At 37.9% G+C, this 24,790-nt stretch overlaps 3 protein-coding genes and 2 long non-coding RNA genes across 11 annotated transcripts in view; 4 read left to right on the plus strand and 1 right to left on the minus strand.

Moving 5' to 3' along the window:
• Positions 1-24,790, plus strand: part of LOC145502758 (uncharacterized) — a 274,518-nt gene that overhangs the window by 45,325 nt on the left and 204,403 nt on the right. The window lies entirely within an intron of this gene.
• The window catches only part of LOC145502762 (uncharacterized), a 263,593-nt gene that overhangs the window by 13,139 nt on the left and 225,664 nt on the right, over positions 1-24,790 (plus strand). The gene's annotated exons all lie outside the window — the stretch shown is intronic.
• LOC145502749 (uncharacterized) lies at positions 7,496-10,874 on the minus strand. The gene is made up of 2 exons (XR_014051389.1): positions 9,821-10,874; positions 7,496-8,039 (listed from the first exon to the last, which is right to left on the minus strand). It is a non-coding gene; the product is annotated as an uncharacterized LOC145502749 (long non-coding RNA).
• LOC145460700 (uncharacterized) lies at positions 15,382-19,425 on the plus strand. 2 transcript variants are annotated; one of them, XR_014039880.1, is made up of 7 exons: positions 15,382-15,458; positions 15,838-15,912; positions 16,582-16,623; positions 17,541-17,588; positions 17,947-17,997; positions 18,556-18,588; positions 18,984-19,425. It is a non-coding gene; the product is annotated as an uncharacterized LOC145460700 (long non-coding RNA). The 2 variants fall into 2 exon arrangements; XR_014039881.1 differs by having other exon boundaries at positions 18,556-18,591; positions 18,986-19,416.
• On the plus strand, positions 19,763-23,006 carry LOC145502770 (uncharacterized). The gene is made up of 4 exons (XM_081482145.1): positions 19,763-20,618; positions 21,478-21,655; positions 21,839-22,006; positions 22,660-23,006. Exons 1-4 carry the CDS (start codon positions 20,589-20,591, stop codon positions 22,719-22,721), a joined length of 438 nt encoding a protein of 145 aa, XP_081338271.1. The 5' UTR covers positions 19,763-20,588; the 3' UTR covers positions 22,722-23,006.

Raw genomic sequence — 24,790 nt, forward strand, 5'->3', positions numbered from 1 at the left:
AAGACAAGCGCTAGCGAGCCCGGCACCAGAACCTCGTTCTCGTTCAGCTTGGGCACGTAAACGTACAGCGAATTGCCGGGGCTGGCTTCGGATGGGTTAAAGGTGATCCGCTTGACCGCGCGCTCAGCCTTCATGGCGTGTAAGGTCTTTTCGCTGTGAGTTGGGCGAAGGTTCTCTGGAACTGACATTGTATATAAAAACACCAGCGATTATTTCTAATTTGAAAAATACCTTGCTTGAAATATATTGCTATGACGGAAGGTGAAGGAACAAGCTTCGAAAACCCTGCTTATGACCCGTACGGTTGGGGCGACGATGATGAAGGCGGAGATGCCAACGAAACGACTCCTTTTATCCCAGGAGAGTCGTCTACGCCACATGGAAAAGAACAAGAAATTCCGATGCAGACAATGCAGCACGAAAAAAGCGGGCTGCCTGCAACTTCGTATGCGGAAACCTCTTTCACCGGGGCTCAGGCCCTGAGTGAACAAGCGTGGGTTGCTGCAAAAGGTATCTACCCGGACATGAGCTCAAGCGAGCTTGAGGTTTCATACAGCTCGAAGGGGAAGCTCGAAGTCAAAATGTTCGGAGCTGACAAAAAAACGTATGACCTGTATACCAAAAACAGGAGAACGGGAAAAGATCAGATTAATCCAAACCTTTCAAAAGAAATAAAAGATGCTCTCGGGCCTTCCAAATACGAGAAGGTTCAACAAACTATATACGAAAAACGAAAAGAGCTCAAAGAGAAGCAATACGAAGAAAGAGAAAAAAATAAAAAATAAATGGATGAAATAAGAGAAGCAATAAAATTGAAACAAAGCCAGATAGAAGCTCTTGAAAATGCAGATGGTTCGCAAGAGGAAATTGACAAACTGAAAAGAGAATTGATAAGTCTTGAAACAGAACATCAAAAGGTTAGTGAAAAACATATTCAAAAGTTCGCAGAACAACAGGCGGAGAGAGATATTCAGTTTATCGAAGATTCAAAAGCTGCAGATTTTGAAGAAGAAGAAGAAGAAAATGCGAATGAAGCTCTCAAAGCAATAAGAAAACGAAAAGAGGCGCCGGACTGGCGAATCAGGCTTGAAAGAAACAAGGCTTTAGACCCTGATACGCCGCCTGAACAGATAGAAGACGCAAAAAACAAACTTGCGGAGCTTCAAGAAAGTTATGCAAAAATAACCGAAGAAAAAGTTTTCCAAACGAAACTTGGTGTGAAAAGTGCCGCCTTGGGAAAAGAAATAAAAAATCTACAAATGGACAGAGAAGAGCTAGAAAAAGACAATAAAGAAGATGCGCAGATTTTAAAAGATGAAAATGCCGCACCTGAAGAAAAAGAGGCCGCGTGGGAGAGAATAGAGACACGCAATGAAGAGATAAGGTCGATAATGGCTCGGCTTGAAGAATTGGGCGGAGAGAAGCCTCTTTTGGAGAGGGTCAAGGAGATCTTCAAAAAATATGGCGTGACATTGACCGCTATTCTTCTCGCCGCCGGGACCACAATCGGAGCTGTCATCGGGGTCCTCATCAGAGGTTTGAAAGCCACCGGCAAAGCTTTGGGAAATGGCCTCAAAGATATTGCCGCGAAACTCGGTTCTCTGCTGCCCGGGCTGATTGGCTCGATTGTGAGCTTCCTTTTCAAAGCCGCAGGCCAAGTCGTCGGGTTTCTGGCCGAGCACACCTGGCTGCTCATTCTTGCCGCGGTGGCCTTTTTGTTCGAAAAATATTTTAAGAAGCAGCGTTAACCAGCGGGGCCACTTACCTCCAAGCTATGAACAGAAAAGCCGATAAAACAACTACACCGACAATGACAGCCATTTTGTTAATTTCGTGTTGCGGTGTTTTATCTGGAGCCACGGGCTCAATTTTTTGCGCCGGTGGCTGCGCTTGTTGAGTTTCGGACGAAGCTGGTTTCCTGTGGGGTGGAACCACACGCCCCGATTCGGCTGTTGCGGCTTTGTGAATCGGGTTGGACGGATGGCTGTTGGGAGGATTAATTTTTGAAGGGCCGCCTGCCATTAGTTTGAGCCCAGCTTTTTTTGTCTCCTGGTTTACCTCGTTGTTGACCCCAAGTTTCATCCCGGAGACCGCCTGTTTCAGCTTGTTGTTGTAACCGATCGTGCTTGCGGTGTTGATTATCATCTGCGCGGGCATGAGCCAGGCCATGGGGGCAACAGCGAGATTGAGCCTGACCTTCGCTTGGTCCACCACGAGCTGGTACCTTTGCACGCTCGCGGCCAAGTCGGGCTGTCTAATCGCGTCTTCCATCAGCACCAGGAACTCGCTCTGGGCTTCTCTAGCCCGACCGCCAGAGCCGAGAATGCTGCTGCGGACGTTGACTTGCGCGCCAAGGATGCAGTAAACGAAAGCCTCGATTGACTGATTTATTCTCGACAAGCCCGCCTGCGTCAAACCATTCGCGGTGTTTGGCGCGAACCAGTCCGCTTGAGCTTCAGAAGCGGCCCCCGGCTCGATGAAATAAATCAAGTCCCCCTTTATTGCTTTGCCGCCTTCATCGCTAAATTTGTTCCATCCAGGGTATTTATAGTCAGTTTTTGTCGCGCCCGCGCCTGTCGCGTACACGTAAACGCTTCCCAGACCGTGGTTTTCCCCGTGCGTGAAGTGGAAATCGCTCGAGGGGGCAATGCCGAACTCGCTGCATATCCTTTTGTAAGAAGCGACGTCGTAATGATTATTGTATTGGTTGAAAGGCGGGTCTCCGGGCAAAGCGCTCATGCTCTGAATACCTCCAAGCTGGTACAAAATGCGCCTGACCGTGAAGTACACGTGGAATTTGTAGAAAGCTCTTATCTGCGGGGGGAGATCCATCCCGCTGTCAAAGATTTCGCGAGAAACTCCGCACCCCTGTGTCGCGCAGAAAACCGCGAAGTTGAGCTGTTGCGGCCAATATTTCATGTCAGGCCCTCCTAACCAGTGTTTTGATGCGGTTCCAGACGTGTGCCTGAGTTTGGTGTTTTGAAATATTTCTCGGAATTTTGTCGTGAAATATTGATCAGGCGTGACGTATATTTGGATTGGGGCGTCGAATATTTTTTTCAAACTTTGCGCTTTGCCGTCGAAAGGTACGGTCGGGATGGGCAAGGAAACTTTTGAACCAAGCGGCGCCAGCTGGTAAGGAAACCCTCCAATGTCCCCCGAGCGCTTGTCTTCCAAACCGAACGCCTTTTTCATTTCCTCGCTCCAATATTTTTTGTCTGAGCCGAAGACACTTTGAAGCGAGCCTGGGCCCTCTTTGAAAAAGATTTCTTCCGTTACGTTTTTCCGTCTGTACTCCCCTGAGCGACGAAACGCGATCTATCGGCCTTGGGAAAATGTCCCACAAATTCTCTCCATGCGTTTGCCTTGGCAATTGAGTCTTTTATCACAACGTTTGGATTTTTCCACACATTCGCCATGTATTTTGAACATAATTTTATTTGTTGAATATAAAAATGGTTGTTCTCACTGTTGTTACGCAACAGAACGGAGAGACTATCTATTTTGAAGAACCGCTCCCAGGAGCAAGCTATGTCAGACTTTTGAGTTGTTCTTTTTTCAACTCGTGGCATAATCTGAGTCGTGTTGGCAGAATGTTTTTCAAAGGAACCGACGACGTGGTTGCATCATTGCCTCAAGGGCATTACAATGTCGAGAGCATTGTAAAAGAACTGCAATCCAGTTTTGAACATTACAAGAAAAAGGGGAAATTGGTCTTAGAAACGAATAACCCCAATTCTGTTCTTAAAATTACAACCGTCGCTGCCAATTTAGGCAACACTAATCAAGCGAAAGAAGTTTCCGTTGATTACAGTTTGGCCAATTTTCTTGGAATCGGGAGAAATATGAAGAAAGAAGAATATATCAAAAAGCTTAACAGCCCGAGTTGCTACTTTATCCACTGCGATCTCGTTGACTCAACAAAAACCTTTTTGAATGGAAAGAAGTCAGACCTTCTTGGCAAGGTTGACGTCAGAGGAAAGCCTTATGAAAAAGTCAGCTATAACATCGACTCATCGCAAAATGTTTTCCGTGACGCTTCTACAGACAAGTTCATAAACAGCATCACCATTAGCGTCAAAGATGAAAATGGTGAACTCTTTGATTTCAAGGGGTTGCCTCTTCTTTTTGAATTAGAGTTAAATTAAATTTCTATATATACGCAATGTCTTCTGCAAATCTGTTGCCACCAAGTGCACTGCCTGACATCTATCCAAGCCTTCCCGAAACGATGAATGCCGAGAATTTCCGGCTAACGGAGATAAGCAGAATTGATAAAGAAATATCTGCTGAGGTCGAGCATTACAGGCTTGTGTTGAAAAAATACAAAAAAGCCCGGAAAGCGCTTCATTATTCCCTGGTTGGCCTTGGCGCCTTCACGGCAGTTCTGTCTTCTGGGGCTGTTGCAACATCACTCACCGGTGTTGGAATTGTTGTCGGCGCGCCTGTTGTCGCGATAGCCGCTTTATCTGGCGCAGTTTCCACTGGCCTGTCCGTTGTCAACAAGAAGCTTGAACGCAAAGTCAATAAGCACTGGAGAATCCATTCTCTGGCTATTGCAAAACATGACTCGATTAACCTCGCCGTCTCACAGGCTCTTAATGATAATCGGGTTTCTGACACGGAGTTTCAACTGATCACACGTGAAATGCAGAAATATCGCCAGCTTAAAGAGACCTTACGCTCGAACTTTGCGCAAATACAGACAAGTCCAATCCAGCCAGATATCGTAAAAATAAGAAACCAGGTTCGGGAAGAATATAGAAAAAAACTTGCAGATTTGAACTAAATTTTGAGCGAAAACACACAAAACTTTCTCTTTGTCTTATCAAAAACAGGTGATTGTGATATTTGTCATGTCACAAAAAATAGCCTTGAACTTTCTTGAAGGTTACTCACTTCACGCAGTCAAGTGCGAAATAGGGAAAAAAAACCCGATCAGCTGTTTCTTTTTATCGCTCTAGTGAAGTCTCTTTCCCTTACCAAAACAACCCTATTTTTAAACTTATTTTAAAGCACTTAAAATGTATTTTGATGATTTAAACACTGTTTTGAGGCCATCGTTATGTATTTAAAAGGTACTTTACAAAAAATTTCAAATTGTGGTGAGTGTTTAAATTATATTTCAACGTATATTTAAACTGTATTCCACAACAACGATAGGTTGTACCTTACCAAAACAGCTGTATTTTTAAACTGATTTTAAACTGTTTTGAACGTATTTTGACGATTTAAACAGTATTTTGAAGTCACTATAGGGTATTTTTGTGCTATTTTGTACAAAATTCAAAATTTTGCTTCTTGTTTGTAATGTATTTCAAGTATAGTTAAAACCTACTTCATGACATTGGAATGATTTTCACTCTGTTTTTAACGTAGTTTGAGCTCAAAACAGGGTTTAAATAGGGGATTTAAAATCTATTTTAATACTATGGCCACAAAAATTTCGTTCAAACAGGTTAAAAAATTCTAGTTAAACCCTGTTTTGAAAGTTATGTTGGCAATGGCTGTAGGTTTAAAAAGTATTTTATAAATTTTCAGTGTTGAAATAGTCTTTAAATAGGATATTTAAAATGTAGTTGACATGTCAAGAACATAAAATATGTTTTAAATAGGAAGTTTAAAACCTATTTGAGATAGCAATTCATATTATAAGCTTTAAAATACAACCAAAACAGTCTGTTTTAAACATATTTTAAGTTTTAATCAGGCGAGTATACTATTTAAATAGTACTTTTAAATAATGACAATGTCTATCTTAAAAACAGATTTTAAATACACTATTTTTGCACTATTTATAAATCTAGCCCAATGGAAATTTATAATTCAATCAACATAATTTGCATCCCCTTTTTGAAAACTGCTTTAGTGTGTAAGCTTTTAAGACTCTCTCAATGTCAAAATTAATCAAAAATTTAGCCGAGCCAAAAACATGAATCTGTGGACAAACAAACCTTTTCGCAAAATAGCACTCTCTTGCCCCCCTGCATGTACATGTATTCCTGTCTTTCTTTTTTTTCGAAGTATCAAGCACTGTTTATAACCAAAATGGCAGGCAAAGACTGAACAACTCCAGGACTTCCCAGAGGAGTTTTTCGATAGGCGTTAAAGTAAATTCCAGTCTTCTCTAAAAGGACATGGTCACAGATGCCATGTTTGTTCACAAGTGAGGTTCAGGTTGAGAGCGTGTGCTAGGCCGCATGTACATGCACAATATATAAGTTCTATCAAAAGTGTCATTACTTTAAAAATTTACCAGAAGCAATCAAATCTCTGAAAGCAGCAACTAATAACTCAAGGAAAATTGATCCAAGTAATTGGTTGACATTATACTTATTAATGATTGGGGCTACTCCTAATGGCAAAACATGCCATCACTCACAAAGTAGACCAGAATTAAGATCTCACAATCAAATCACAAAAAAATCACATCTACTCAATATTAAAAAGAAAATTTCAAGGTACATGTAACTAGCTTGCAGTAATTAGCAAATTATTGATTGTGGTCAGTCATCATGTACGTGCTTCAAGATTACATAATATACATACATGTAATTTTGGCAGAAAGTGTCCCAGTCACAGTGTGCACGTGAAAGATCTCAAAACAAATCACAAGAAATGACAACCACTGAATATGAAAAAGAAAATTGCTTGTAGTAATCAGCCAGTCATTTATTGTGGTCACTCATCATGGTATACATGCTTCAAGATCTTGCAAAAGTGCTGTCACTCACAAAGTACACCAAAATCAAGATCTCACAACCAAATTCCTTTTTTTTTTGTTCTTTCAAACAAATCTTTTTTTCCTGTTTCCCATATGAGCAGTTACAGTTTTCCAGATTTGACAGTCATTTAATTTTGAAGTCAAAAGTGGTTTGAACTAATATTTGTGTACAACAGTTTAGTCATTATTGTTAACAATGTAGGAAATCCATTTTTTTTTTTTTTTTGGTCTAAACAGTTGTTAATGATAAAAGTTGTTGTTCCAGTCTGTTATGAGCAGACTTATGTTGAATTTAGTGGTTGGTTTCAATGAGAGATGCTGTGACCAGGCTAATATTATGAGAGTCTGTGCTCTGATCTGTTAAGAAGAGGCATTCACTACTAACATCACAGCAAGCTGGCAAAAAGCGCCAGTTCCACAATAACTGTGAATAATAATTATTATTGGATGAGGTTGAGCAAAATATCATGATTTGTCAGTGGCAAGCAGATCAATTATTTACCGAAGCTGAAGGCTGAGGCAAATAATTGATCTGTGACCACCCAGTTTGGTTTCACATTTAAATCACTCTCTGACATATCAGGGAAGCGATCTGCCATTTAAATTATTTCACCTGAGAGCTTGGTTTCAATTATGCATGAGAGGAAAATTCAATATTATTTGCAGCAAACACATTTACACGGTACTATGCATGAGCAGATCATTATTTGTAGGCAGTTATTTACAGGTCACTTGGTGGGCTCTCAGCCAATGAAAAGGAAGACAAAATGCATCAAATGATAAAAAGATTTATTTTTCAGTTGTCAACAATAACATTTCAGAACACCTAGAGGCCTTTGCACATTTGCTTGGATGCCATCTTGCAAACTAGAGCACAAGCTTCAAGATCTCGCGAACAACAACTACCGAACCAGGACTTGGAACATTTCATTACTAATTATGTACATGAATCAACTGCATTATCCACTTATCCATTCATTCATGTCCTAGTGGGTTATTCTGTAACTGGTTAAATTTTCTGTTTCTTGAAAATGTTACGAGCAAAAGCGAATAAAGAACCCTCATTGGACCACATAAAAACGCTTTGGTGGTAAATCACACTGGTTCCGCAAATCTTTCTCAACTTAATTGTTTCATCTGCCTCAGTTTCTTGCAAAGAATGAAATACTTCAGCTACATGTAGTTTTCTGTGTTTTCACCCTTCTCTTATTACTTCGTCCTCTTGTCTTTCATTATTTTTTCTTCTTCTTGCCAGGTAATTTCTTCTTCCTGAACCTTTGTTGTGCTTAGCCATATTTTTTGGAAATATATCAACCTGCCACATAAATGTAGTGCATTCATCTAATCAAAAATTTGGTGAATTTGAACTACACTGAATGCTTGTCTATCCCCCACTGAAGGTCAAAACTAACGTGTGCACGGGGAGAAGTCCCTATCACTAGGCCCTTCAACCATTTTCCAGAGCCCCTTTGTGTGAATATCATTTTTGCCGAGAAATCTACATCCATAATATAGAAGAATGAAAGGTCTAGATAGCAGCAGACATGTAAAGATTTTAAGGTAAACGACCACTTTTTTAAGTTTAAAAAACATGTTTCGACAGAACTTCTGTCATCTTCAGTTGAATGAATGATTACAAAGCAAGTTGAATAATAAGTAGGCAAAAATGCTAATTAAGACAAATAGTAACAACAGAACGTGAAAAGGTGTAAATTAAAAGGATAATTTTAGATTTACATGGTGTAATTGCTGATTGAGGCAAGGTAGTTCTTTTTGAATATGGATAGCCACCTTTATCTTGAGTTGAAAGCTGGTAGTGGCGTGATCTAAAATATGAAAGCAGTCTATTGAACACAATGAGCGACAACGTTCAGAATTCTGAAGATGTTTGAAGATGTGAGAGGCCCTATCAACGGCTAAGTGCTCACGTACGCGTGTGGAAAAATGTCGGGAGGTTTCGCCGACATAACAGGCATTACAGCCCGCACATGTAAACTTATAAACTACACGTGAAGATTCGGCACTTAATCAAACGCTATTGTAATGATTTAGACATCAAATTAGTTTTTTCTTCCTTTAAGATAGGTAACCTTTTTGGTGTGAAAGACTCTATCCCCGGCGGGCTTCGTTCACGTGTAGTTTATAAGTTTACATGTGCGGGCTGTAATGCCTGTTATGTCGGCGAAACCTCCCGAGCACTTAGCCGTTGATAGGGCCTCTCACATCTTCAAACATCTTCAGAATTCTGAACGTTGTCGCTCATTGTGTTCAATAGACTGCTTTCATATTTTAGATCACGCCACTACCAGCTTTCAACTCAAGATAAAGGAGGCTATCCATATTCAAAAAGAACTACCTTGCCTCAATCAGCAATTACACCAAGTAAATCTAAAATTATCCTTTTAATTTACACCTTTACACGTTCTGTTGTTACTATTTGTCTTAATTAGCATTTTTGCCTACTTATTATTCAACTTGCTTTGTAATCATTCATTCAACTGAAGATGACAGAAGTTCTGTCGAAACATGTTTTTTAAACTTAAAAAAGTGGTCGTTTACCTTAAAATCTTTAGAAGAATGAAAATAATTAAAGTAAAATTAACGATAGAAACAATAGGGTGAATACAGGTTGAGTGACACCTAACGTCGCAACCAAAATGCAAGGATTCGACTGTTCATGGCAGGCTTGATTCAAGCTTGGATTTCATGTGTTATAGCATGCAATTACTCAATACATGAACATGTGTACAACACATTCTCGCACGACAACAAAGTGCGATTCCATTCATTCAAATGTTCCAATTTTGTTCTTCGAGTGTTCGGACCCAATCGTTCGATTAAGTTCGATTGATTTCGATAAAGTTCGTTTAATCGAACGTTCCATTTGGTACGTGATTAGTTACGTCTGGAGCAAAGCCATGCACCTAAGAGAAAGCTTCTTTTATGAATAAACATTTGGCGCATCCAAACAAGAAATCGCCAAGCATTACCCGCGTATGTCTCAATGTAAAATACCTGAAAATACGCTTGAAAAAGTTACGAGGGTTGTAAACAAAGAAATGAAGTTTAAGCAGATAAAATAAACAGATACCGTACCGTTAAAAATCCTGGGCTAAGAACTATATCCAATGTGGCGATCGATGCGATCCTCTTGCTTCGTTTTCGCGGTCGTAACTTTTGGCGCAAACGGATTTTCCAGTCGATTTTCCGCTGACCCGCCGGTGTCACAGTGATATGTGTATCCCCGTGATATGTGTATCCCCGCACACATATCACTAGTGATATGTGTATCCCCTGTGGGGATACACAAAACACTGATACGCGCCTGGGCATTCAACGAACAAAATGGCGACTCGGTTGCGAGGTTCCGACGAGCGCTGTAAAGAGTAGAAGAAACCAGAAATGAATTCGCGCCCAACGGAGCAGATTAGGATTTCTTGAGTTTGGTTGAGTTCTAACCGACTCGATTGTATATCTGACTAAAACTTCGAACAGCGGATACGCATATCACTAATTATTTCATGGCGCAGTGATCTCAGTGTGTATCCCCTAAACACAGCCGTTAGATTGGCTATCTACCTGATCGAAGAAAATGGCCAATTATTACCGAAACGTGCTGGCTGCTTACTCGCTACGACGTTTATACCCAGGTTGAGGTTTGCGGAATTTGCAACTCGAATGTCTAAATATCTAAACTGAAATCGCGTGCAGGGGATACACATATCACTAATTATTTCATGGCGCAGTGATATGTGTATCCCCAGAAACACAACTGTTATAATATAGCGCATCAACCTTGTCAAAACTGCAGGCAATATTAGCACCCGACGTTTTTACACGGCTTGGGTTCACTGAAGTTTGAAACTCGATAATTCCACTAAAAACGCGTGCACGCGTGCACGGGATAATAAGGGATACACATATCACTGATTGTTTCATGAACTAGTGATATGTGTATCCCCATGGACACAGCTGTTATATTGGCTTTCTACCCAAGAAGAAAAATGCCCATAACATTTGCATTGTCAAAACTGGCTTGCTAGAAATATTCACACCCGGCATTTATTCATAGCTTGGGATTTCTGGAGTTTCACTGACCTCGGTTGTACACCGTCGCCGACCGCATGCAGGGGATACACATATCACTAATTATTACGCAGTGATATGTGTATCCCCTGAAGACAGCCGTAATCTAGGCTAACTGCCGAAGAATAAACGTCGAATATTATGAAACGTGCTAGCAATATTCGCAGTATAGCAATGTTAATACAGTTTGAGACTTAACATATCTTACAAAAAGTCGAACTGAAAAGCGGGTGCAGGGGATACACGAGTGCCACTAATCATTTTATGGCGATCGGGTCGAAGCCGTGATATGTGTTTCACTCCACGAATAATTCAGATGCAAACAAGGCGATGAACAGTGGAGAATATGCGTTACTCGAGGGGTGAGAATGCACCGCGTCAAACCGCGCAATTAATATCGTCCTAGAAATCCGGTGCCGTGAAACTCAAATTGAAATATATCTAGATCCATTTGGTGTTCAACTTTAAATTCATTATATCCTGCTCGCAGAAAACCAGTTAGGATCAAGAACACAATTCCAGCAGCAGATACGTAAACTTTTTCAACTACAAAAATTGAGATTTGTGTTTTAAGCCTGTTTGGGTTAGTCGTTCGTCCAGTAAGCGACCGGACGACGAGAGCGCTTTCAAGAAGGATATTGCTTTTTAAAGTAGAGGGGAGGGGGGTGGGGGATACACATATCACTGGTCGCCATTTTGGAGTATGGCAAGCCGTTTGTAGTAAAATTTAATCCTTGCGATATATGTTTAATCCTTTAAATAACGGTTTTATTTAAAGATAGAAAAAGGCATTCAATCCAATGGTAAATGAAATTTTTGGTTCAATTCAATCTTTTCATTTTCACGATTCAATCCAATACCTGGAATATTGATTCAATGCAATACCTAAAATATTGATTCAATCCAATACCTAAAATATTGATTCAATCCAATATCTGGAATATTGATTCAATCCAATACCTAAAATATTGATTCAATCCAATACCTGGAATATTGATTCAATCCAATACCTCGAATATTGGTGCAATCCAACACCTCAAATATTGATTCAATCCAGTACCTCAAATATTGATTCAATCCAATACCTCAAATATTGATGCAATCTTCCTGGGCCGAGCGCGGCCAACAGGAACGAGAGTAACTGAGCACTAGAGAGCACTGAAAACATGGCGGGCGAAGGAGAACTAGTTTCCTAAGTTTCTTGCAGACATCTTGGATAAAACGGAAATAATTTTTGAGAATTTTGACTCAGAAGTTGCAGAAGTGCACGCCGAAGTTCTTGATCAAACCATTAGTCTGCTTAGGTAAATGAGACGTTGCTACAACCGAGACACAAGGGACACGGAAAATTTAGATTCCATCACTGCCGCTTTTGTAGATGTAAGTTAACCAATTTTTATGTGACAAACATATTTGTTTATTAAAAGCTGTGTGTGCTAGCTTTTTGTGGCAAATAACATAAACTGTGGCAAATTTTGCTACCACATTGGTCTTTGGTATTGTGCATATTTCTGCTGTCCAATCATTACTGGCACACTAAACTTTGAACTGTAAACAAAATTTTTGCTGTGTCGTGTGCACAGTCAAACATGTTTCTCATAAAAACTGCTTGTGTAAACCTGGCTTTAAGCTAGTTTTGAAATAAGAACCTTTACATTTTACAAGACAACAATCATTGAACATTGGGATGTGTTTTAAGTTTTTCAATGTTGTTGTCTCATGTTTTGCATTATTTAACCCACATGTGGTACTTCTTTCCTAAAAACAATGTTTTTCTTGATATTCTATGACAAACATGGCACCAATTTGTTGTGAATATTATCGGGTACCTAGGGCTCAAGGCTAACACTACTGCCAACTAGCCACACATTTCAGTTTTGAATAGTAGATTTTTCACTTTCACTAGCCATTGTGACAATCATGATGGAATGGAGTACTGGTCTACTGGATGAAAACAAAATTGAGAATTATCCTGACAAAGTAAAACTGAAGAGAATAGAAACTAATGAAAACAGGGAAACTATGAGTGGATTTCATGGAAATAATTGCGTTAATAAGCATATGATAAATATTTAACTATTAAAGGGAGATAAAAGAAAATGGCAACATTGATAAAAGTACATCAGAGATTGAACATAAGCATATTCAAGAAAAGCAGGATTCGTGTTTGTGGGAGTGAAATTTTCTTAGTGATTATTATTAACATTTTAGATGCAACAAGAAATGTCCAAGATTAACCACTCTTATAAAAAAGTCAGTGAAGCTGTGTATGAGAAAGGCTGGCTGGTGCAAAGTTAGTTTTGGCTTGTGACATGAGTCCTGTTAGTAGCCATTACGCCAGTGCACCGAGAGGTTAGTCTTGTCTCCTGGGTACTTTTGAAAATAAGATAACAAATTAACCTTGCAATATTTTAACATCTGTTTTGATAAGCACCTGAAAAATCTACAAGGCAGAGTAGTGCACATGGCAGTTATCAAATGCCCTGACTTCTCTTCAGTTTAGTTGTGTTGCTAGAAGTTAGGCATTCTGTACATCAGTTTTGTATATCAATGAAAAGGAAGATGAGAAAATAATTTACTTGATACAGGGTGACGTTTTCTGTTGTGAATTGAGTTGCAAAAATACTTTAAGGGCCATAATCTCCTTTACCCAGCCCACACACATGTAGTATTATGCAATTGTCAGTTGCCCAAGTTTAACTGTCACTAGTTCTAGAGCCTCTTGGAAGATGTCTACTCCCATTTGACTTGATTATCTTAAGGGATCTAGCCTTTCCAATACAAATGACTGCACTGGATCATGTTGTCCCAGGTCAATTTCTTCAACTACAACATTTTTATCACTGTCCAATGGAGTTGGACCATCAGGATCATCACCATAGTATTCAAAATCAAATGACTTTCCATTTGAAAGGGGGTTTTCAGGCTGCATCATATGATTAAGCCACATTTGGTATGGCAACCAGTTTTTTTTCTGTTCTTACATTTTGGTGGTTGAAAGCTTCAGTGAACTGGCAAAGAGCAAGGTTTATCCTTGGTTGAAAAACTAAGTGTAAGGTGGAAAGATGCACTGAATCATCAATGTCCAGGATGCCTGACAATTCCATACTACAACTGAAAAGTGTAAAAGTACAAGTGGGAAGCACAACGGAAACATCCCTCCACAACCTTTCAATTCGTTGGTTGTGTTGATGGCCCTGCAGTGAAGCTGCCCCTCTCCTCTCTTCTAACCTGCTCCATTGTATCGCACACACCAACGTTTTCAACACCATGATCTACTCGTACTCTCGAAGGCCAAAATTCTCCGTCTCTCTTAACGGCATCCAGAAACAATTCAAGAACTGTTTCTGCTTTATTGTTGGCACTACATTTCAAAAACATTATTCTCCGAGAAAATCCGTCTATACAGCCGAATTAGTATTTTCCATCGGATCAGAGAGTGATGTCCATCCAGATGCCAAAGCGAATTTACGCACCCCATCTCTAGACAGTATTTTGGGGATCTAATTTTGCTAACCTTTCTCTTATTCTTCTCCGTTGAACCCATAACCCAATGGACTTAAAGAAACCTGCAATGAAATTATATCCATACTCTTGAATGATTTCGGTTCCTTATCAGGTAAGTTGTTGAAACCCCTCATATCTTCTCAGCCATACTCTGTCAATCTTCTGTGAATTGTCCATCTCCAAACTCCAATCATCTTTGTTATCGTTGTCCAGATGAATCCTAGTCCTCAAAGTTCCTCGAGCACCTCAACAGGAATTTTAAGAAATGGTCTTCCATGATTCCAACTTCTGAGTCAAAGTTCTCAAAAATTATTTCCGTTTTATCCAAGATGTCTGCAAGAAACTTAGGAAACTCAACTTCTAAATTTAGTTCTCCTTCGCCCGCCATGTTTTACAGTGCTCTCTAGTGTTCAGTTACCCTCGTTCCTGTTGGCCGCGCTCGGCCCAGGAAGATTGCATCAATATTTGTGGTATTGGATTGAATCAATATTTGAGGTACTGGATTGAATCAATATTTGAGGTGTTGGATTGCACCAATATTCGAGGTATTGGATTGAATCAATATTCCAGGTATTGGATTGAATCAATATTTTAGGTATTGGATTGAATCAATATTCCAGGTATTGGATTGAATCAATATTTTAGGTATTAGATTGAATCGATATTTTAGGTATTACATTGAATCAATATTCCAGGTATTGGATTGAATCGTGAAAATTAAAAGATTGAATTGAACCAAAAATTTTATTTACCATTGGATTGAATGCCTTTTTCTATCTTTAAATAAAACCGTTATTTAAAGGATTAAACATATATCGCAAGGATTAAATTTTGCTACAAACAGCTTGCCATATTGGAGGGGATACACATATCACTAGTGATATGTGTGCGGGGATACACATATCACGGGGATACACATATCACTGTGACACCGGTAGTCTGTCGCCGCTTCCCGCCGTCTCGGGTTTTTGCGATCGAAGTGTACAGTCACACATTGCGGTCAGCAGTTGTGCTTAGCGATCACGTGATTTTACCTGTTTTTTGAACGAGAAGCGAAGGAGGTTCGTCTATCGAAGACTTATTATGATGGATCTCTCGTGCAACCAGTTGTAGGAACGTACAGTGTACTCGCACTTCAAAGGTAAGCAAATACATTCATTTTGTGCCATTATACTTTAGGCCATCAAATCTCAGCACACGTTAGATATAAGCTTATGTTCTTCTTGTATCATTTAAAATAAAGGGAATAACGAACTCGATATTTAACAATAAAATTAGGCTTTCAAAATCAAAACTTCTGGTTTGGTTGTGGCTTTTTGTAGCGTGTAACTTAATTTATAAATTATTTCACTCGGTGAAAAACCTTATTTCAATTAACATTGTTTTTAACTTAACGTTGCACCAGTGTTAGTGTTAGTGTTAGTATGTACAATGTACATTCATTTAGTGCTACACCGTATTAACATTCTCAGACTGACAATATACTGAAATAACTGTTAACTTATCAACTTTGTTTGTAGAAAAACTGAAAGATGCTAAAGAGGCTTCATTTGTCTTAGAAGATGGGTATGGCGATGAATCAGATGGTGAGGAAGGTGAGTAGCACTGGCCTTATCATGGTTTTCAGCACCATCTTCATAGGTACAAATAGGCAAAGTGGTGATAAATTACAGTGTCTGAAAAGAAATTTGTTGGCAAAAAAACCTTTTGAAAATCGAATTTTGAACAATGTTTGAATTGCAACATTAAAATTCTATATGGCAGACTATTCATTTGTCTGTAAATCTGTGTGGATAGATAGTGTCAAAAATCGTGATAAGGCCTACTTATTTATTTTCAGTACATTATCAGCTAATCTTTTGGCTAAACTCCAGAATACCCGGCCACTTATTAGCATCTCATTGAATAAGAATATCAACTATTGTTATATACCTTGTTCTTCAAAGCCCACCGACACATGTAAATAAAGTGGCCGGGTATTCTGAAGTTGCTCCAATATTTTGTGGAAATTTGCCACCCAAACCTTGAACGTATGACAAGCTAACAACAGACCACAGTATTGGAAATTCTCACACTGACAGTCCCCTTTTATTGATTCGATTTGATTAGGGGTTGCATCCCCTTCAGGCCGTTAAGGAATGGATGCATGTCATCAGCCCTACAAAATATCCTCCTTATTCAATATGAGTTTTTAATGATTGAATTCTGGGAGATTGTATATAGGTAATCAACATCTCATTTTATTCGTGTTAAAATATGTTTAGCTGAACAAGAGAAGTTACAAGTGAAGGAAAGGAATGGAAAAGGTACTCTGCTAAGTTTATGTTCTTTACTGAAACATTGATTGGTTACTTTCGATCCTAAATATTTTATAAAGAAGCTCAAAGGTCATTGTGATTTTAGTCAGAAATTTATACATGTAAATTTCATTTTCACAAATTTCATTTCCAGTTGCTGATGCCTCCATTAAAACATCTTAAAATCCTTGTTTTATCACCCTCAAAGTGTTGACTTGCTTTCACACAAACATTTTGAGCTGTAAAAAAAACAACTAAATACGCTCTCGGAGCAATTGGGAATTTCGGTGACTATTTCCTTATGTACATATGGTTTAATCACACCTAACTCAGTTTTTAAGAGGAGCCATTTGCCCATTGTATAAATTTTTGCATATGAAATATCCAATTGAAAAAGACATGTTTCTTGACAGGTTGTCAACGTTGTTGAGTTTTTAAGTTTTGTCGAGAACTTTTGTTTGTATTCTACATCAACATCATTGGTCCTGCAAAAGATCACTACATGTACCAATTGATTGTTATCAATTCTCATTCTGATTTGTAAACTCTATTTCTAGTGACCATTTCAAGTACTAGGTGGATTGTAAAGGAATTATTTTTTTATACTAGACTTGTGGGAGGGGGAGCCTTATAACATATAGAATTTTAGGTTTACACGTATACAGTAGAATCCCAATTTCTCAAACCCTCAATTTTTTTAACCTCCCGATAACTAGAATCAAAAGTCCTTTCGGTTGAACACTGTAATTTTAGCCCCAATTTCTCAAACTATCCAATTTTTTGAACCAATATTATTTTTGTTCCCTTCGAGGTTGGAAAAATGAGGATTCCACTGTATATCATTCTGTAAAGTGTTGAATATGGTCGGGTAATGAAGCTGTGAGGAAAGTAAGAGTGTCACTATTTAAACTGCCATTCTTTTACAGTTCCCACAGCTGAGAAGAAACCTTTGCCTTCAAAAAAGAAAAAACAAGGTAACACTTGGTAATAATATTAATTCTCAGGTCTTTCGTTAAAAAGAATGGTTACTATATGGGGGTGGGTGGGGAATTTGCTGGTTTCTTGAAGAGCAGTACCCAGGACAAAAGCAACTGCATAGAAAAAAATAATATACTAATATACCAATATATAATAATATGAAGCATAACAGGCCCTGCTCTAACATAATGAGCTGTTATACTATATACAGCACAACATACAAAGAAATTAATGTGATACTTACATGTATAAGCCTCAACAAGAGACAAGAGTGCTGTGGGCAGTTATGAAAATGTAAAATGCTACCTTATAACAAAGATTAAACCAGGACATACACATACTATTGCTCTGTAGGTAACAATGAACAAAGTAGAAAGAAGAAAGACCCAGTCCAATCCAAGAAAGGTAGGTTTACTTAACCATAATCAGAATCATGACAATATTATCACTGTAATATGTATAATATAAATTATGCAAAGTTTGTTGGTTGTTGTGGAGTCCTTTTTCATGTGTGTGTGGATTATAAAGAATACATGTACAGGGGTTTCAAAACAAGGCAGTAACTGCTGGGGTTCTGTCAGCTACTTTAGTACACCTTGAATGATTCATAACAGTTTCTTTGGTCATGCCAATCAGTTCGCAACAAACAAGCTAACTTGCAACAGCTACTTTACTCTGCCAGTTGTTGATACCCATTTTGAAATATTTTGAAACCCTAGAGTGGATGCCAGTTACAATAGTTCTTTTCTTTTCTTTTCTTTTCTTGTCTTTGTCTGTGTCATCCTAAAGGCACATCATGGAAAAGGGAAAGATACATGTATATCTACATGTACATGTATACATGTATATTTAAAAAATGAGCATACAGCGTATGCTTAATGTTATATATATCGTTCATGCTGCCAAATGAATAAAAACATGACTTGAAAACAACTGAAATGTTGTATTTTCCAATCTTTTCAGCTGGGGACAAAAAAGTCTCAAACAAGAAAGAAAAAGGTAAACAATTGAACATTCTTTATCTCTCAATGCTGATTTATGTTTCAAATCTAAGTGTAGTTTGCATTGTAAGGATATTCTCTGTTCTGATCACATGACTGGTCAAATATGGCTGTGATTAGAAACCTTCCTTAGCAGTCAATTAGTACATGTAGCTATAATAAAGAGTCTCCCCCCTTGAAGGAGAAGGTCACTCCAAAAAATGTACATATATTTTTTTTCAATGCTAATAAAAACCTCGCACTAAGTTTAGCCTCTCACCGAAGCTTCAGCCTCTAAAGTGCAGGTTTTGCACTTTAGAGGTTGATTTGATCATAAGAGCACTCTAAGTTAACTATTGCAAATGTCCATTGACAACCCTCTATAACTATACTATCATTTTGTTGAATCATAGCCAAAAAAGCTCCATCAGAGGCACAGAAAAAAAGCTGTGCTCAGCTGGTTGCTTCAATAACAGCACCCTTTACGGTAGCGGATGATTCTGAAGACAGCATAATCTCATCTAGCAGTGGAGAGTCTGACACAGAAGTCAACACCCCACAGCCATTGGTACAACTACCATCCCAACTTATGCACCGGCCACAAGTTGGGATGAAGACACCAAAATCTTCATTTCCCCCTACAAAGTGCATCAATGTGCATTGCAAGGAGGAGAAAAGGGAATTAAAGAGGGAAGTTGAAAGTCTGAAGTAGGAAATTGAAGATTGTAAGTACTGCACATAATAAAACATTGTTTTACACTTAAATGAAAGAAGTAATTGCAGGGATGCAGCGAACAAAAAGTTGCTGGATTATCAACAAGCTGAGCTGGCTTCTCAGCCTGGCCAGTTTACATATACGGTACCTTCAACATTACTCATTTAGAGTCTTTTCTTTCTTGTGATATGTCAGCCAGGGATAAGTTCCTTTTGGCTGGTGAGATTAGCAGTTAAAATCAGCTCAGTTGTTGATTCACTCACTGATTAAGAAATAAAGTCCCCAAAAAATTACACAAGCATTAAAGAGTATTAAGTTTAACACCACATCTAACCTTCACAGGAAATGATGTGTAATTTTCAGTTCATATTTTACAACTTTTTACACATATCAGTGAGACATTTACAAATTTAAAGAAGAAAGGACATATACTGGTTGTACTCCATCGGTCATGAAACAAAAAGAGATGACCTTTTTAAAAATGTGTTATGATTATAGAAAATTAGAACTGATTTATTGTTCACTCAAGTACAGTTACTAACATGTAAATTACCAGCAATATAACCAGGCTGTCACATGTAAAGCTAACAATCCATTCCTTATTAGTTGATGTTCAGTTCCCCAAACATTTAGACCACATCAAAGATTCGATTTATAACTAGGGGGAGACCTGCACTGTAAGTAGTTTAACAGAGTGGTCACTCTGAATAAATACTTTGGAAAGCTAATTAAATATTTTTGTGGCCACTAAAAGTTGTTACATGGGTTAGATGAGCATTGGTGCATGGGGTAAGTCTCTGCAGTTACCATATGCTAATTTTTGTAATTTAATTGTACAGTTGACCTCCCGTAAGCGACCACATACAGTAGGCTTGGCATTTTGGGTGGTCACTTACAGGAGGTTTGTCTGTGCTTGTATTAAATTCCAAAAATAGCTTATAAAACACCTCATGTTCATCAGAGTTCTTGTCTAACTTTTCTTTGTGCTACATGTAAATGTAACATTTAATACCCTAATATAATTTTGTACATCCAGGCTTGTCAAATGTTACATTTTGAGTCACCCATTGCCTTGGTCCCCACACCCGTAAAAAACCCGAAAGAATGAGGGCTCATCAAGGATAATCGGCCCTTAATGGCAGCACTGACATCTGTCTTATATTATCACTTGGACATATTTGTCCTATAGACATAATACAGGTTAATGTGGACCTTAAGTTGTTTTCAATTGTCTTTAAGTGAAATCACGTTCATCTAAAGGGCCGCAGAACCATAGTCCAGTCCTGACACCATCAGGAGAGATGGATACAAATGAAGCATCAAAGAAAGGGGTAAGATCAAGTATCCTAGAAGATTAGAGACTAACAATAGGCTTTTTATGCTTAGTCAAAGAAAACTCTCATTCAGTAGTTTGTATCTTATGTGGCTGCAACAAGTGACCCAAGCTATCTACCGGTAAGCTATCTATAAGATTCCGACTACCAAGGGACATACACCTGTAACTCTAGCTTATGACCAGAGAGGTATTGTACTCCGAAGATTCAATTTTCAACGGCTTTTTATGAGAGTGCAACTGTTTTGCAATTTGCAACACATCATCATCAAAAGCAGGGCTCACGAAAAGTGCCATACAATCATCTGGGACGAGTAGCAAGGTTTTGTTTTTTTTTCATGTCCACTTGCCTGATGGACAGAGGTGCAGAAAAGTCATTTGCCAATCTTGACGTAATAAGAAAGTGAAACAAAAACAAGCATGCTCTTGCCCTGGGCAAAGCAAAATTTGAGCGAGTAATGTGTGAAAGGCAAGCTCAAATTCAATTTTTTTTTCAAGGTGTTGTATTTTACTGGGTATAAATTTGATCTAAACTGTTGCAGCTGTTTTGTATTTTAAATTCTGTCTTTGCTACATGTAGGTCCTCACCCATAAGACCTTCACATTCATTTATTTTTCATGTGGTTGTCATAAGCATGAGTCATGTCAAACTGATCTCATTACTTTCATTTGGTTCTTGTCGTGAATGGTCTGATGTTCCTGGGGTCTTAACCTTAAGTACATGTAGACACATGTAGTTGAAGAGTGCTGGGCCTTCACCACTAGGAGGCCTAACCTTCAAAGGATTTTAAATGCAAATGTTTGTATGGACTATGGTTGAAGCAAATTGACTTAGATTTATTTTTTTTATTTTTCAGCTTGCAGAAATTGCACAGGGGGTATGGTGCTGTGCAGTGAAAGTTAAGGCACTGATTAATTCTGTGCCTTCACGGACAGCACTTGCCTGTTCCATGTTATACATTTTTTATCCAAAAGACATCCTCACGGGAAAACGTCTAAAGGACTTGGACCCAAGGGTTGTTGATGCAATTGCAGGTAACATAGTAAATTAAGATAAATGTAAATAACAAATGAGATTTAAATTTCGTAAAATTTCTTGATGAGCAATTACTGTTAGTAGTATTACTTGCACATGTTCTGATCAGTATTTGTTGTATAGACTAGAACAGTTGTTTATGCTAGTTAGAGATTTGTCTTGACTTCTTTTTTTTTTTTAAGATTTTGCTGTGGTTGCAAGAATAAAAGAAAGAGTCAATAAAAAAGAAACAGAAAATAATGGCAACTCAAAAGAGCCGAAAAATGTAACCCGTGGGGATGTCATGCAAGCCATGCGTCAAAAATGTAATCAGTTGATATTTCAAACTAAGAGGCCGACTTACCACAAAGGTAAGATTACTGAAAAGTTTTTTAAATGCTATGTTGAGTTTATGTCAATAAAGAAATAGCTGTTACCAAGTTGCAATATGTAGGTTACATTACAGACATAGCATACATGTACATGTAAGGAACCTTAATTTAAGAAATAAAAAACAAGTACCGTGTTTCTATCGAGTTATAGAAACATGAGTGTAAGCTTGTGAGAATGAGAAATGCTGTAGGAGAATGAGCCGCAGGCGAGTGTTTCCACAGCTTTTGCGAGTTCTCCCAAACTTTCACGAGTGTTTTTATAACTCGATAGAAACACGGAGAACATGTTTTTTATTTCTTTTAGAAAACAACACGATGAAAAAAGGAAAGCAACTTGTTAACTTTGGTTAGCAAAATGTAAATTCTCTTTGCTTGCGCTATCATTACGTCAACAGCTTGTGCTACATGTAGTTCCGTGTTTCTATCGAGTTATGGAAACACGATTTTTAACCAGTCAGCGTGCGTATTTTCTTAGGACTGTTTTCTAATCAGCCTTAAAAGGAGTCGTATGGAAGGTGTTTTATACGAATGGGCCATTAGCCTCACTTGCTGGATATAAAAATACATTCATGAACGAATGTTTTGTCATTGATACTGTTCCTGAAACTCTTTCCTTGTTTTCATTCTTATAGAAAAGTATGTGGAAGCCAAGAAGGCCCGCTTGGAACTTGGAGAACATGCAGTAAATCAATAGGCCATATTTAGATTCATAAGTTACTATATCTCCTCCACTAAAGGGATACTCCCACCCCTCTGGAAAATGTAATTAATATACTACAGCTTCATACATTCATACATTCATACATTCGTACATCTCTTTAGATTTGGCCATTGAGAATTCTACCCCTCCCTCTTAATGGAACTACACAGTGGTTTTTTGAGCACCATCTTCTGTTAAGTACAGTGCGACTACTCCAACCATGCGACTTGGAAAAGAGTTAATCAAGCAGAACACTACCTCAGAACACACGATAGTGAGCTTCCGAAAAAAAAACGAATGTTGAAGAATACAGCAATAGTTATTAAGAAAATTGAAAACCTAACAGAGCGTTGCGGACGTGTCAGGAAACTTAGCCATTTGTTGATTGGTTAGTCTCAATCCTAAATTTGTGACACAGTTTCAGTTAAGCTGTTGTCAAATGAGTTTTCAAGCTAATATTTTTCAGCCAGTCGATTTATCAGTTTGATAATTCGAAATCAAAGTCTGAATCTCTAAGTGTGCATAGTGTTTTCCTGTCAAATGAACTGTTACTTGCTGTCACAAGAAGCAGCCAGTTTATTGTTCTTACTTTACGTTTTGATTGTTTAGCTATCTTCTAGGTGGCCCGGTTTGAGTAGTCGCACTGTAAACAATTGCCAACCATAAACCAGCAGATAGTACTTATCTGATTGGCTGCTCATATTGGAGTTACAGTCTGCTTTTAGCCTCCCACCATTTTTCTGTTGCTCTGATTTAATATAAACTAGTAATACTACTTGCAACGATATGAGTGGTGACTTCTTATGACTCAACACTTTCCACTCTGGTGTGTACAAAAAATCTTTTCTTTGGAAATCAGCTATTTTAAGATTTGTTTTATATCTGACATTTTTAAAACACAAAATAAAATGCCATTGAAATTTTAACAAAAATATTTCCTGCATACATCCAAGCTGTGAATAATTACTGAACTTGTCAATTTTTTCCATGTTAGAACCAATAACTGCCATTACAGTCCTCAGCAAGGCAATTTGTCATTCTGCATTGTTTTAATTGATTAGCTGACCGTTTCGCATTGTTCATATAGTCCATGGTATAACAACAAATTTCTTTTATCACAGACTCAACTGTTATTACGGCTTTTTGTATATAAAAATAAGAGTAGACCCATACAAGCAAAGAAAGAAGTAGGGCCAAGCACCACGCTCAGGCTTGAGTTTGCCCTACACTGACATCTGTCATATTCTGTTTTGTTCACAGCTACAACAAAGTAATGTTTAGGGCTTTTTAGCACTACTTAAATTATGCTATTTTGATACCACTTTTGACCTAATTTCAGATTAGTTTTATGCAATTTTAATACTATTTTAATGCTATTTTTACTGTATTTTCATACTGCTTTTATCCTATTTTGTGCTATTTATATGCTGTTTCATGATATATCAGTGTATGCCATTACTAGACTATTTAAAAGCTATTTTGGTATGTTTAGAATGTATTTGATATGTATGTTTTTCTATATGGCCCACTGTAATTTTAAAACTGTTTAAAGTGCTATTGAAATATATTTTGAGACAGCAGATTTCAATAGTGTTTTAAACAGGTTTTAACACCTTTAAAATCAGTCGAAAAATATGTTAAAAATATAATTTTGCACCTATTTTAAACCTATTTTGTACAAAATACTTTTAAAATTGTCATTTAAACTAGTTTAAAAATAGTCTTGCAGATTAAAAGCTGTTTTGAAAACTATTTGTATCCTGTTTGTATTCCAAATGCTGTTCCTCGAGCGATTTTTAAAGTATTTATAGACTATTTTAATCATGTTTTTAAACTTAGCAAAGGATTTCGAGTTTTGGAATTTAAACTATATTTTTAAACGCTTTTCAAAATACATTTCAAACTTTGTTTCAATAGTGTTTTAAACAGGTTTAAACACCATTAAAGTCAGTCGAAAACTATGTTAAAAATACACTTTTCGCCCTATTTTTAATCTATTTCATCAAATAGGTTAAAAAAAGTTTTTAAAAATAGTATTTAAATACATTTAAAATAGAGTTTGG

Source organism: Orbicella franksi, chromosome 11, assembly GCF_964199315.1.
Source record: "Orbicella franksi chromosome 11, jaOrbFran1.1, whole genome shotgun sequence".
Classification (NCBI taxonomy): domain Eukaryota; kingdom Metazoa; phylum Cnidaria; class Anthozoa; order Scleractinia; family Merulinidae; genus Orbicella; species Orbicella franksi.

Bases quoted from the DNA above. Each gene is read 5' to 3' on its own strand.
- LOC145502770 (XM_081482145.1), top strand. From the start codon at position 20,589: ATGGATACAAATGAAGCATCAAAGAAAGGG. The intron at 20,619-21,477 runs GTAAGATCAAGT...TTTATTTTTCAG, and splicing joins ATGAAGCATCAAAGAAAGGG to CTTGCAGAAATTGCACAGGG. The intron at 22,007-22,659 runs GTAAGATTACTG...TCATTCTTATAG, and splicing joins GAGGCCGACTTACCACAAAG to AAAAGTATGTGGAAGCCAAG.